Source organism: Limulus polyphemus, unplaced genomic scaffold (genome assembly GCF_000517525.1).
Source record: "Limulus polyphemus unplaced genomic scaffold, Limulus_polyphemus-2.1.2 Scaffold1908, whole genome shotgun sequence".
NCBI classification, from domain to species: Eukaryota; Metazoa; Arthropoda; class Merostomata; order Xiphosura; family Limulidae; genus Limulus; species Limulus polyphemus.
In genome coordinates, this window is record NW_013667518.1 from 64630 (window position 1) to 80203 (window position 15574).

Genomic DNA, 15574 nt, shown 5'->3' on the forward strand with positions numbered 1-15574 from the left:
TGTGTGTGTGTGTGTGTGTGTGTGTGTGTGTGTGTGTGTGTGTGTGTGTGTGTGTGTGTGTGTGTGTGTGTGTGTGTGTGTGTGTATATATATATACAATGTTACTGTACTAGTTCTTAAAAGAGCAATTACAATGTTAGTCTCTTTCAGGCAATAAGCTGCATCTCAAGCAAATATGTTTTAGTCAGCATTTTTCTACTGCTATTGTCGGATATCCCATTATGGAAGTTAAAAGCATCTAAGCTATTTGATATCAAAATTTGTCAAAATTTTGAAATAACATAATGTTCATCTGAAATTGAAATGAGGTTCCATGTGTTCAAAATTCCAAAGACTGTGCTTACCACAGAAATATCCTCAAAGCCTACTTACTATAACTAATCAAAATGAAGTATTTGTTGTTTCTAATTAGTTACTTATCATATGCTATATATATGCCCAGTTCAAAATAATATTGATGTGGCATACTTTTAGACATATTCTTGGCAAGTTTTCCAAGAAAAGGTAACATGAATGGAAGAAAATTGACAATACATTTTCAAAAGCTAGTTAAAAGTGTTTTATTTCAGTAGCTACTATTGTGTGAACTTGTAATTAGTTGTTTTCTCTTTCTCTCTCAAGAAATATTGAATACCTCCTTCCATGTATTATGATTTAATTATCCCAACTTATGTTTCTCTTTCTAAAGATACAAGATATTATTGATACTTTTTTGTAAGATCATTAAAAAGATATAAACTAGATATGCAGGTTTGTTCTCGACTCCCTGCGACAAGATATGTTAAAAATGCAGTTATACAAGTATAATTAGCACTTAATTACTGTCAAATCTAAGATCTGGAACCTGTTTTGGAGTTTTTGTTGTTTTTTTCTTCTTTTCTTTGTCTGAAGGCAGAAATAGTATAATTCATTTTAAGCTAGCCTTGGCTGAATTTCAAACTGATACTTGACTAATGTAATCAACTACATTACTTTCTCTCAACTGTATCCCAAATAGTATCATCAATAATGCTAAGTTATCTTCTCTCCCCCCCAATCATCTGTTACCTGGGATTCAGTATATTTCTTCACCTTAGAATTTAAGCATGAGTACGTGATAACAATTGAAGCACAGAAGTCGTAATTCAAGTCATATGTGAAGGACTAGTTCCATTTTTTGTTACTTTCAAGTAGTTTTATGATCAACGTATGTTAAGTCTTAATGTGTTAATTATATTAATAATCTTAAAAATTCAAGTATTCACTCATGAACCAAAGATATTTATCATATGAAAAAGCTGTTATATTAAAATTTTGTAATAACATTTAAACTAATTTTTTTTGTTATTTATTAATACTACACAAGTTGTATATTTTCCTGTGCACATCCTCATATGATTTTACAAGAGGATGGGTTGTCTTTATTTCTCTCCCTCACAATTTAGGTTTTCATATTTTTTGTGGATGATAAACACACAAATAACTTGGACACTCTTTAACTTTAGTGATAGTGCAGCTATTTTACTGAAGGTGAATTATTGGTGGGAAATATTCTCAAACAAAAAAATTAATTAACAAGTTTTGATCCAATTAAATGCAGTTAAATGTTGATATATAAATATTCCTAATGCAACTCTTTGATCAAAGAATTATCAAGTACAATCCAATTACAAATTAATTTTAAATGTTCAGCTTGGTTGTTTAAATACTACTTTAACTAATCCTCCATTTACAAATATGCAATTTTTTGTGATATTTTTGACAGAACTAATAAATCTCACCTCTGAGGCACTAGTGGCTGTTGAGTTACTCAGTGGAGCGGATGTTGGGCTGTTTGGACTTGTATCACAGCTTTCAACATTGAGTGCAGGTGATAATGTGTGGATTTGGGGACGAGTACTGCCATGAGCACTGCTGATATACTGTCGCACTTGCCTTCTCTGACTCTGTATAACATGATATTTGGTGGGGTTTTCTAGACGAGTCTGAACCTAAAGGTTAACAAAGCACTAAATGTAATCACAATATATGAAATTAAAATACTCAATTTTCTTAACTGTTAAGGGAGAAATTAAACTCAAAATAATTCTAACACAGAATTTATACTGATACGTATGATTTAACTTTTAATGATAAATATATCAAAATAGATTTATGTAGAAATAAGCAGAGTACAGCCATGGAGTGAAAGAACAAAAATTAGTATATTTTCATGTAGAATTACTTGTACATCTGTTTTTTTACTGTGTAATAACTGCATTTAGAGTCAACTGTTCTGGGTTCACTTAAGCACTTATCTACAAGTTTAACAAATATTTCAGTAATTTACACAAAAATACCCACATTTTTCTGAACATTGTTAGTTACTTCCTATAATATTTATTTAATTAACCCTACATCACCAACATGCTTTTATGCCATTCAATACCACTAGGATCCATATATTGCATCATATTAAGTAATTTTATGTTTTACCCTATTACAAAATTCAGTGTAATTAACTGATCAAAATAATTTGGTCAAAAAAACACGTTTTTAATATAACACACATAACACATACTGTAGGGGACCCCTGTAGAGATTAGTTTAATTACAAATTCATGAGGTATGTTTGGCATACATTAATTGATGTCTGTGATTCATGTTATTAGGGACCATGTAACAAACAAATTCATGAAACTATAAGCAAGTTGGTGCATAAATAGTTAAAAAAAAAGTGCTTTGAAACCCAACAAGATCCATAGTATCTGTAATTCTCGGATTATAACGGGTTTTTTTTCAGCTTCAGGGAACTTTGCAAATGAAGAGAACCTCTTTTAATGGCTGCCATTAAAGATTCTGTGAACACACAGAACACTGTATTCATTAAATAATAAACTAACAGTACTTTATTTAAACAAGCTAAGTTCAACAGTACCTTTATAAGATACTTTTAAGTAATGTTTAGTTTAAAAGCCTAACCTATATAAAAGCCAATGTGTGTCATGTCATGCTTGATCTCTTCAAATAGAAGGAGTCATAAAAATCAAAATGCATTTATCCAGATATAATATTTCAATTACTGTCTGCCCATTACGATTTTAGTGATGGGGGTGCAAAGTGGCTGTGAGGGGCGGGGGGCATGAAACCATACAAGTGTAGCGAGTGTTGGTATAATAAGCTTAAAGTAAAGTCGTAGTGTGGGATCACCTAGCCTAGAGCCAAGTGCATAAAATTTACCATGGAAATAAAAATATTGGTTCAATTCTAAACTTCAATCATTTCTGAATTAAGGTATTTTCTGTTATATCACCAACATTTTTAATAAAAAAACAAACCTCTTTAACCACTGTAGACTATGTTAAGAAATCAACAAATATTTTTCATTTTATACCTTCAGTACATAGACTAACAACAATATTAGATTATACTTTTGTTGCTAAGCAACATGACATAAAAGTCATTGTTGGAACATAGCTTTACCAAAATGCACTGCCTTTTCTATATGTATTAGAAGTTGATAATCTAATTGATTTTTACCAATAATTATTCTATTAATTCATTTTATGAATGATCTTAATTTTGATTGGCTCACAAAGGAAGTTACCGATGTTTTATTACCTCGACTGCACTTTTCTGCCTCTTTGTTGGTCAAGCTTGATTTTGCAAAATGCATTTATTTCAGTTAGCTATGAAATGTGAGGTTAGGGTATACTATAGGGTGGGGGGTGGTTGTACTCCCATCATTTTTGACAAGTTATATGCTAGTAAATAAATAAAGCACAGTCTTCCAACTAGCTTCTTAACAACCAACTGAAAGTAATTGGACAATACAATCTAATTAAAGGAAACTACCTTTGTTATAAATGCATAGTTTTTCTAGGACATTCTAGTTATAATTCTTATTTATAATTAGATAAACTGGTATGTTTTTGATGAAGATTGTAGATTAAATACTAAATAACTTGTTTCTGATGTGTTAAAAAAAATTCAGTTAATGAAATTCCTGACAAAGTTAAAGATGAGATTATGTTTTTCTTTATATTTTCTTTAATACTTTCATTGAAGTTACTGAACCCAAAATATCAAATACATTGTACAACAGTAATGATGATCTTGAAATGCATTTACTGTTAATATAATTTGTCAATTCACTTAATAATATTTCAGAAGACTTCATTTAATAAAATTAATAAAACGCAGTAGTGGGAAGGTATCAAAGTATCTACAGCTTACAACTAATTCATCTCAACATCCTACCAGTACATCAGACAAGGAATATTGGCACAAAACCAGGAGTATACAATTCTGAATATAACTATAATCATTACTTACGTTATCCTCAACTTTACACACACAATACCAAAATACACGTAGAAGAGGTATAAAGTTTAACTCAAAAGAATATATAACCATTAAAAATTTTTAACATTATTATGCCACTCTTTATGGGCAATGTAAGTTGATATCCATAAAGTCCGAGCCTCTTGATATGGGAAAATTGCACTAAGACACATCATATATTTATCTTTCTCTCTCTCTCTCTAACACACATACACACACACATACATACATACATACATACATACAGGGATATAAATACTGAAATAAAATTACATTCATTCATAGGAAAGCTATCAGGAAGGTTGCTATCCCTCATGAATAGTTTTTTTATTTATTTAATCCATGCAATATGTTCACTTCCATTGGTCAAAACTAAAGAAATATGGAGGGACATCAGGAGAGCCAACAAAACAAAAAGATGAAATTCCTCAAGCAAAGTTAAATTTTTTGGGAATGTAATATTTTAATCCCCGACATACATACAAAAAGAAAGTATCTCAAATCAGACAATTTGGTGTCTAATTCATGCTCAAAGTGAATTTATATTATGAGCTTTTTTTTAGTCTAAGCAAAAAATTATATAACAAGAGCAAAGCTTGCGAGACAAGTGCATTTCATATATATATATATATATATATATTTATTTATTTATTTATTCAATCACATGTGAAACTGCCCACACAAAATTGCTACCTGAAAATAAGAAAGGTTAATGTAAAGTTTTGCCATCACACTTCTGAAAGAATATTAATTAAGAATATCAACCTGCCAATTAAATACACATTATCTCAGTCATCTAATGGTGAAGAATGACTTCGAAAGTGGTTTCAACAAAACAACCTGTTTTTTCCTATGGTTACAATGAAAAGAAGAAACAAGCGAGCTGAGAAGAGTTGTTTCACATGTGAAGACCAACACCTACTATTAAGTAATAGAAATAGTGCTATAAAACCTTTTCCCTCTTCGAAGAAAAAAATTTGCATCAACACAATGTTTCTAGCTGTATGTCCAAATTTTTAAAGAATGGAAGACTGCAAAAGTAACTGTAATTCCAAAAATATTTCACAAACCACATGATGAATTACAAATTTATTAGTATTGTTAAATGTTTTGGAAGTATGCACTAAACTTAGCTGAAGGAATTGAGAAAGACAGCACAACATAATAGAGGTAAAATTGATCTCATAATTTCTAGATTAACCTTCTACCCTGCTAATACAAGTAGATGATACAATATAAAATTATATTAGAATTTAAGAAAGCAAATATGAGAATAATTTATAAACCCAAATATTCATTTAAAACCAATGAAGCATGTTTGTTTATTCTGCATAAGTAAATGTGTGTTACACTGGAACCTTCCATAATATACAACTAAGTTTGTGAAGTCAAAGTTAATATTAATCTACAACGTTTTATTTTCTTCCCATGGTGAAATTCACGCACAGTATGTTTTCTCTATGGAAAGTACATGTTGACTTTAACACTCGTGAACAAGTAGAGATATGTATATAGGCATTTTAGTACTGAGTTGGTCATGTCTTATCAAACGTACCTGCAGCACCTGAGGGGGGAGAGAGAGCCCTACTGCAGTAGTGGAAACTGGTACTTTGATTGCAGCTGTAGAAAGAGAAGATGGTGGTTCTGTCTTCTGTTGGGCTAATGCTTCTTTTTGCTCTAGTTGTTGCATTTGTTCTCGCATCAACTGCTGTTTTAGGTTGGTACGACTCATGACAGTGACAGCTTTCAGACCTGGAGAACTAGAAAAAATTCAAACAACACATAACACATCAAAAACAAACCAATATTTTTAAATGAAGAATTTACTATAAAAAAAGTACAAAATTATTGTATTCTATTGAACAAGAGTACTGTCAGCTACAAGAGATTTAAATTTATTAGAACAATAATTATTGTATTCTATTGAACAAGAGTACTGTCAGCTACAAGAGATTTAAATTTATTAGAACAATAATTATTGTATTCTATTGAACAAGAGTACTGTCAGCTACAAGAGATTTAAATTTATTAGAATAAAACAGGCATAATAAATTGTAACAGCATAAACAGCAAATTATTTCACTAAAAGATAGTGCAGGTTATTTTGTCCCTAGCTGGCTGTCAACATTCCTTCTGTTATAAAGTATAGGAATTTGGATTACTGATCAAGCAATAAACAAAGCACGTGATATTCCACAATTCATGGAAAAAACATCCACTTTTCAGAGGTGAAATGTTGATATACAGCTTTACTTATAAACTTCTAGAATGCACTTTTTACCATGGTTTCAGGCATGGATGCATCAGTGTACATTTCAATATTTTTTTCTATTAAAAAAAATAAAAAAATTTCACAATATTAAAAAAAAAATCAAACAATTTACCAACATACTAAAGAAAGAAACTATAGACTATTGTTATTGAACATTAAAATTCTACTTATGTCAACATAAACCATATATTAAGAATGTTGCTTATGCTAGGAAACAAAACAGTTCATAATGGTAATTTACACTTCTTTCTAGTTGAAAAACAAAACAGTTTCTAGATATGTTTATTTGCTTCACTAATTATCCAGCATACTTTTCCAACTGTATAATATTATTTTATATGAACTACAATCAACTTATACATACTGCATTACCAACAATAAATGTGTGGTTTGCATTATATAGTTTTATATGAAGTCAATGCCATCAAAAGTTTGCACCTACATGCAAAAAAATGACATTCTGAACTGTATCCAAGCTTTCTATGTGTTCTTATGAATAACATTTTAACAAACAGATCTAAAAGCAAAATTAAATACTCTAAGTCTTGACTTATTGGTGGTAGTAAGTATATATATGTATCAAGGTAGTTACTAATGTTTAGTTTAAAATACTAGTCAACAGAGTTAATACTATGATATATTGGGAAAGTATCAATCTTTGAAATGCCATAAAAAAATGCCTGGGAAGAAGGTGTTTTTTCATTGTTCACAAGATGAGGTTGAGGAAACTTCAGCCAGTTATACTGATCTGATCAAAAACACCTCAGGTGTGAAAAAAAAGGTGCAGCCAAAAATGATTGAGCATGCAACTTAAATGAATGAAATCAAAATTGAAAACCAAACTGGTGGCTACACTTATAGCATTGATAAGAATTTTACAGCAAATATTCAGCTTATGAATGTAAGTAGTGTTATTATTACACCAAATTTGCACTTTTAGCTTATTCATCAGGACCATCATAAGCTTAGTATGTTAATTCTAAGTACAAATACATGTTTGTAAACTAAGTATATTTGGTAAGGATAAGGAAATCAAACATTAGTGCATAGTAGTGCACATTTAAAAATCATCTTCATAATATTTTTCTATAACTTTAGCAGTTAAAGAAATGGTTAAACAGTTACGTTTTTGCATTCCTATATATATAATTTTAATTTAAACAATCAATGCCTACAAATAGTTATTTAGCTTCAATATTATAGTATTTATCTAAATTGTAAAATCTTTATTCTAAGCATTTTCTATAAAATGTAACTTTAAAAATGAGTGTAATTCAAGTATAAAGTATTCACAAGTAGTGAAATGTTAACTTTTTAAAAGTTCACTTAAAGAGATGAGCAAATCTCAAAGACAGCTGGAATCAAAGAAAAAAATTATGAAAACACATTGTACACAAATCAGCTCCTATAGCCTTGTTCCTCTACAGTGATTAATTGAAGAATCCAACACAGATTTAGCTAACCATACTATATAATCAGCTGCTTTAGAAAGTTAGAGCTAACACTCCTGGTGTGGGTGTTAAGACTTGTTGCACAGTCATTTAACTTTGTTAGAACTTACACCTACTAAAAAAAGATGAGAACACACACACAATACAAAAATGAGTTATTTCAATATTCCAATCTTGAACCTTCTAATTGTTGAGTAGTTCATGGTTCTATAAAAATCTTTCTACTTGAAGTCCACACAGAAAAAAAAAATTCAAAAAATCATTAAACATTTATACAAATTAACAATAAACAACACACTGAATTTCATATAAATTTAACTGTGAACACTAAGACATGTATAGCAATAAAAAAGGTACCAAATAAGCAACAAGAGAAAAAACACTACAGTAATGTGGAATTCCAGTTATGCAAGGGTCTCAATATTGATTTTATCTATATAATTATACAACCAAACCTATGTTACACTTATAGCATTGATAAGAATTTTACAGCAAGTATTCATTCATTAGTTAGCTAGGTAGTGTTTTTTGTTCAACTTGGAGCATGAAAGGGGGATAAAACAAAATATGCAGCCTATGAATGCAAGTAGTGTTATTATTACAACAAATTTACACTTTTAGCTTATTCACATGTATATTTTTGTGTACATTTGTTTATATGTATTATAAATCTTTTTAACTTTATGTATGTGTACATATAAAAACATAAATGTAATTACAGCAGGAACATGTATTGTCTAGCTAACTAAAAAACAAAAACAAACAATAAAACAACTATTAGTTATGTTTTATCTTTTGGCCTTGACTGGTACAGACTGATTGTAGAAAAAGTTACATTTTAAAAACCTGCACAGCTACTTCATCTACTCTAATGAAACTATCTTAAATTGAAATAATTTAACAGAAAAATATATATTTCTACAAAAATTTAACTTACAATATCATATTCCCTCCCTTCCAAAAAAAAAAAAAAATCTTTAAAAGTTAAATGAAACTTGCATGTCATGTAAAATTCTCTTGTGGTCTAATAACAACCTTTTCCCCTGGGGGGGGGGGGGGGGGGGAATAAGAGAAATGGTAACACAACCCTAGCTGTCTCTTATAGTGTAAGCAGATCACAGTGGAAAGTGATCACATTTCTGACACTGTAAAGATAGATGCCAGTTGGAACCAAAAAAACTAGTAATGAAAAATACTGGGTGAAGCCTTAAAAAGAATTTGTACATTATGAAAATGTTTTCTCCCAAATTCAATGTAGAAACTGTGCAGTCCTACACAGACTAAATGTATATTTGGCTTGTTAATGGGCAATGCTAAAAACATATTCCAGACTTTTGCTATTACAGTAAATTACAAAATGCACTAAGATTCTATTATTATTTTTTGGACTAAAGAAGAGTCATACATGTTCAGAAATGACAGTATGAACAGTTTGCACAGTGAAAGATCTAGATATACATGTGTAAAGTCAAGGTTATTACATATAAGTATGTTATTTTTGTTGTTGTTTGTTTTTGTTTGAGTTTCTAGACACTAAAAACATCATAACATGTCTTGATGACCCATAGATGAAAATCAAAAAAGTAAGGTCAAGACATGTTCAAAATGAAAACTGTTTTATGGGCTACAAAACTTGCAAGTATGTAATGTTTTCCAAAGTTAAACACCTATGGAATAACTAAGAACTATATGAAGCTGTTGAAATGTTTTACATTAGAAACAAACATGACACTAACACTGAACTCTTACCTTTTGTGTGATATTTGCACAACACACACACACAGGTAAAATAGTTTGTATACTACATGTTCAGATAATGTATTGCTATTATGCAGTTTCTCCATAAAGCAGTTCTTACTTTTTAAAAGTAAGATAAACAATGATATATGACTGGTGAACTTGTCCATATTAATTATTTGAATTCAAAACACATTGTCTTCCGAAATATAACTTAATAGAAATTATATTACTTTTAAAATTCAAAGTTTGCACTTTCATTCAGATACAATAAGATAATATGTCACATATATATATGTTGAAACCACATTCTTAACTGAGGTTTTGTCACATATTTCTATAGCTAACTATTACTAAAACACCAGCCAAATATTTAACCTTTCCACTCAGAAACATAAAAAAAGGTAAATGCTGTAAACTGAGAGCTGTGAAATTTTTTAAAGTTTACTTTGAGCACAAAGTCTGCTAAACAAACTAACAAATGTTCTTGATAAACAGGTTGTTTTTGCCTGTGTGAACATTTTACAGCTAAGAAAAAACACCACAGATTTTATAATGATTGATTTATCAATACACACATATAATTTCAACCTTAACACACAGTAGCCAAAATCAAGTAATAACTTTTATAAGTTTAATTTTTTGAACCTAATGATAAATGCCATCTATATTTTTCAATAGGTCTGCAGCAAGAAAAAAAAAAGTTAAAAAGATTAACGAGATAAAAAAATAAGAAAGATAGTTAAACTTCTAGAGATATCTGTAATGCATTTATTTGTACTCAAATAAATATCTGATTAAAACTAACTTCTCAGCAGGACAAAAAACAGACAAAGCATCTAGTACATTATTCATTGTAACAAAAAGTGTAGTGTCAGGACATTGCTCTATTTTCATTTAAATATATTACTCATCTATTGGATGCAGTACATACAGTGAGATAGGCTCGTTTTATTACACCCAATTGTACTGACTACAGTGACAGTAACTTAGTAGTACACATACACTGTACATGAACTTTGTTCAAGAGATAAAATACAGAATATATTAGACCACCGTGACCCATTGGGTCAACCACTATTCAGAGGTTATGAAGAATTCAAGCTAATTTCAATATTGCACCGATATGAAGGTTTATTTTGAGATAATTTAATTAAATATTTCAATCCATTCGTGTTATTCATAATTCAAGAAAAGGTATTTGATTGTTGATCGGGAGTAAAAGGAAAGATCATTTCATTTTTCAAAAAAGTGAAGTAAGAAGTTTCGTAAATAGCGCAAATGGTAGTGTGAATAATTTTTTGACTGATAAAATAAGCAAACAAACAAACAAGTTTTAGTAGTATATAGATAGATTCTTCAAGATCTTGTTTTTGTCATCTTACACCTTTTAATGAAGATGTGAACATTGACAGGAAAATAATATCATAGCCAATGCTCAGCGAGAGATTTTCGTTTATAAAATTTTGTTGTTGTTCTCGACTTGAATTTTATTTTATTACCTCGTCTCCATAGTTACTATTTGCAAATAGTCAATAATATTGTAGGTCCATTTTATCATTGTTCTTTCTACATGCCGTTATAACACATTTTCATCTCATCATTTAATTTCTGTTGTGCATATATTGTTGTATAGAAGATATTTTAAAGTGATTCATCAGGTGGAAAACGAAGTTTTATAATAATGGAATGTACAAAAAAGTGAGCCGAAAAATAGCGTTAACTCTGTAATCCGTGGTCAGATTTTAACAAAACTTGTTCTATTGTGTTTCTATTCTCATTTCATTACAAATATGGCGCTATTGTGTGCAGTTTTTGCTGTATTTATTTACAGACAAGCACACTCACAAACAAACAAACAAACAATCTCAGAGTTTTAGTAGTATATAGATATACACACAAATACATACAATGTTGATATTCACATGTAATTGAATAATACAAAATTGTTGGAAATGCTGACACTTAATTCTTACACAAAAAACAAAGCAGTTTATACCAGGAAAACATTATAGTAAACAAAGGCTTCTGATTCTAGTTTTGATATTTTACAGAGTAGTACATTTATTCTTACTTTCTTAGTGTTTAAGACAAAGCAAAGTGTCAGAAGTTAAAACATATTTATTGTTGGATATACAGTGTATAATATCGATGGTTACAATGTTTCACTAGGTTAATCTGGTATCATTAAGAATAACAACTACAAGAATTAAAATAATGATCTAAACAATATGAAAAACATTGTAACCATACATATTATACACTGTATATTAATAAATAAGTTTTACATAACAGGGTACTTCCTTTAATTATTTATAAAATGAGAAATGATTATTCAGCACATTGTGTTGACTCATCACCAACAGAGGCAGCCATAATGTTAAAACAAATTAAGATAGAAAGATAAGTAGAATTATGTTTAAGTATCCATATAAATAGAATAGTACTGTCTGTTGTATGTCCATGTAACTACTTCACAAGGTGTGGATGGATCTTCATCAAAATTGGTATGGAGGTTCATTAGGTCCATGCAAGGGTACATATAAAATTTCAGTTTTGCATTTTGCAGTTTTTTATGAGCATTTTTTACAATTACATGTAGGGGGAAGCAACTTTTCATGTCCTAAAATAACCTTTCATTAATGATAAATTTACACAACTTCTGTCCAGGGGACGGGTACTCAAACTAATTTAAAATAATTTAACATTACACATCACATAACTTGGCAAGGTTTTAATGGGAATTATTAAACAAGTTGCAAAGGTTATGCTAACCAAAACTTACCCAAAATGGGAAGAAAAAAGCAAATATCACAAACCAAGGTTTGGATTAGGAAATTTACATACAACACTACAACTTACATGTCTTTAATAATACTATATTACGAGGTAATTTTCACAGATGTACAACTTGCACTTGTGATAATTTATTAATTATCATTATCAGCTCCACTAATACTTGTAGTCACTGATACTGAAATTCAAGCTTCAAGTTCAATTAGTTCAAGTTACTTACCTTTTAGTACAATTTTTAGACGGTGTTTTGCTTTTCAGTTCATAAAACATGATACTTAGACTTGGTAAAGACCTACAATCACCATTACGGGTTGCAGTAGTACTAGTAAGCCTAGTAGTAGTATTACTATTAACACTAAGTGTTTCGTTGTTATGAAGATCAAAGTTCAGATCAATGCCAGATTCTTTCGTTGAGATTGCCATGACGATGTTGTGAAAACTTACAAGTTATTATTACCATTAGCTAAAGTAATATAAAAGCCTATGTTGTTAATCTTTTTTTGCCATGTTATTCAAACTGTTGTTACTTTACTAAGTATTGTATATATACTTCGTGAATTTAGGGTACATTAGTTGAAAGTAAAGCTTTGCTTCTGGCTTTTACGATTACTCTCAGACGAGATCTTGAATCATCAAAACGCACTTGTTATGTATGAGTCACACAGGCAGTAAGGAAGTAATTACACTAACCACTAGATGGCGGAAAATGGTATCTAAGCGTTGCTATAACTTGTAAATACAACGATTCCGACAAAAATTGTTGTAAAAACGTATAAATTACTAAACCAGAGAAAACATTTTACGTAGATGCATTAACAAACGTTTGTTCTGACACTAATAATAATAAGCAAAACTTATATTAAATGTAAATTAAGTTCACTTATTTAAAACACACGCACACACATACACAATGCAAAATAAGCTATTACTGACTTTTAAATGGCGTTTGGTTTTGCCAATATAGGAGACCTTACAGTCTCCATACGAGTAAAGATAGACAAGCCAAGAACAATAAGGAATGGGGAGGAGATCTTTAGTAGGAAAGAAATTTTTTATGCGTGATGTGGATTTAAAAACTAATCTTAAATCCACTTGAGGGTAGTAACGACCAAGTATGCATTGAAGTTGATTTCTGCCCTACTAAAGATCTCATTCCCATTCCTTATTGTTCTTTGCTTGTCTATCTTTACTCGTGTGGAGACTGTAAGGCCTCCTATATTGGCAAAACCAAACGCCATTTAAAAGTCAGAGCCAATGAACATATGGGAATTTCCATTAAAAAGCTATTACTGGTTTTACTGAGTCTGGGACAACTATTGGCAAGACAATTGTCGGTATAAGACAACTGCCAGAGAACAATATTACAAATGAGTTCTAAAATTTACGCAAATGTTATTATATTATCGGTAGTTGTCCTGCTCCCGGTTTTTTACCGCAGAAGAAACTGTATTTGAGCTGTGCTTTTATATAAAATCACAATTAAATTTGGCTAAAGAGAAAATTCACTACAATGTTTCAAAAATTGTTTATAAAAGAGAAAATGTTCTTAAATTTATTACTGCACATACATACAAAGATAGTGGCCCAGTCGATAGAATACAAGGAAGAATGTTATATGTTAAAAACAATAATTTTTAATTTATAGTTTTTGGATGAATTTAACGATAGTTTTAAGTGGTTTCGAGTCAACATTAAACATTTTTATCAATTTTTGACCTCTACAAGTGATATGAATTATTTTTCTTATTTTATAATAACAGTAATTAATATAAATTCATTTATGTGCACCGAGTTAAATTTTTAAACATTGAGCAATTAGCAGTGATAACATATTGTTGCGTCATCGAGGTCACGTGACTGGTGTGGCGCCCTCTAGTTTCTAGAACTATCTTGTTCCTTCATGAATGCTCTAGTATTTACTAGATAGGGTAGTCTGGTATATTTAAGAGGGGGACAACGTGACGCGGTAATGTCTGTGACTGCAGTTCAATTACTCACTGTCCACACCTTACCGCGTCACGTTGTCCCCTCCTATATATATATATCCGCCCACCCTATATCTAGTAAGAACTTGAACATTCGCCAAAGTACATGATAGTTCTAGAAACGTTGCGTATTGTTGAGGTTAACGTTCGTTCGTGATAGTGTTTGTTTTAGCGCGAATATTGAGATTAAGTGTATCGCAGAGTTATATTTGGAAAGAATAAACCAGTTTTATTAAGAAAGGACTTGTGTCGCTTAAGTTTCGTCGGAACGAAGTTACAGAAAGTTAATTAACAAACGGAGACGTAACAGTATCCCTAACTCCAAATATGGCAATCAACTAGTGGATTTTTACACCCCTGAGGGTGTTTTTTATAGCCATGTTTGTTTGTTTTTAAGTGAAAAGTTACACAATAGGCTATCTGCACTGTGCCTACTATGGGTATTCAACTTGGATTTTTAGCATTATTGAACCTTCAGTTAAGCTTACCACTGAGCTACTGGTGTGGTGGTGGCAGGGCTGAGGATTAATTAATTATTAAAAGAATTAAAAATCTTATTCCAACTGGGTAGAAGATAATATTGCCAACATAGTGAACCAAATACACAAGTGCTAAACATGTTGCCCAAAGCACCATGACTTGCATCTTTTGCCACGTAATTCACTACAGCAAATGTAAATCATAAAGATAAAGTATTATTACGTCTCCGTTTGTTAATTAACTTTCCGTAACTTCGTTCCGACGAAACTTTAGCGACACCAGTCCTTACTTAATAAAACTGGTTTATTCTTTCCGAATATAACTTTACGATACACTTGATTTCAACATTCGCGCTAAAACAAACGCTAAAACGAACTTCAACAAAACTCTCTGACTGCAAATCAATTACTCACTACCTACACACACATTGATACCGTCACGTTGTGACCATCTTATATATACCAGACTAGCCTATATCTAGTAATCTCCCGATAGTTCACGAAGGTTCGAGAGAAGTGACGTGACACTAGTCACGTGACCTCGCTGACGCA

At 30.7% G+C, this 15574-nt stretch overlaps 1 protein-coding gene across 1 annotated transcript in view; it reads right to left on the reverse strand.

Moving 5' to 3' along the window:
* LOC106465321 (transcription factor EC-like) overlaps positions 1 to 15574 on the reverse strand; it is an 88862-nt gene that overhangs the window by 53176 nt on the left and 20112 nt on the right. The window contains exons 2-3 of the mRNA XM_022393187.1: positions 5858 to 6062; positions 1761 to 1970 (exon numbers count right to left, since the gene is read on the reverse strand). Coding sequence (XP_022248895.1) covers positions 1761 to 1970; positions 5858 to 6062 — 415 coding nt within the window. The remainder of the gene's footprint in view (positions 1 to 1760; positions 1971 to 5857; positions 6063 to 15574) is intronic.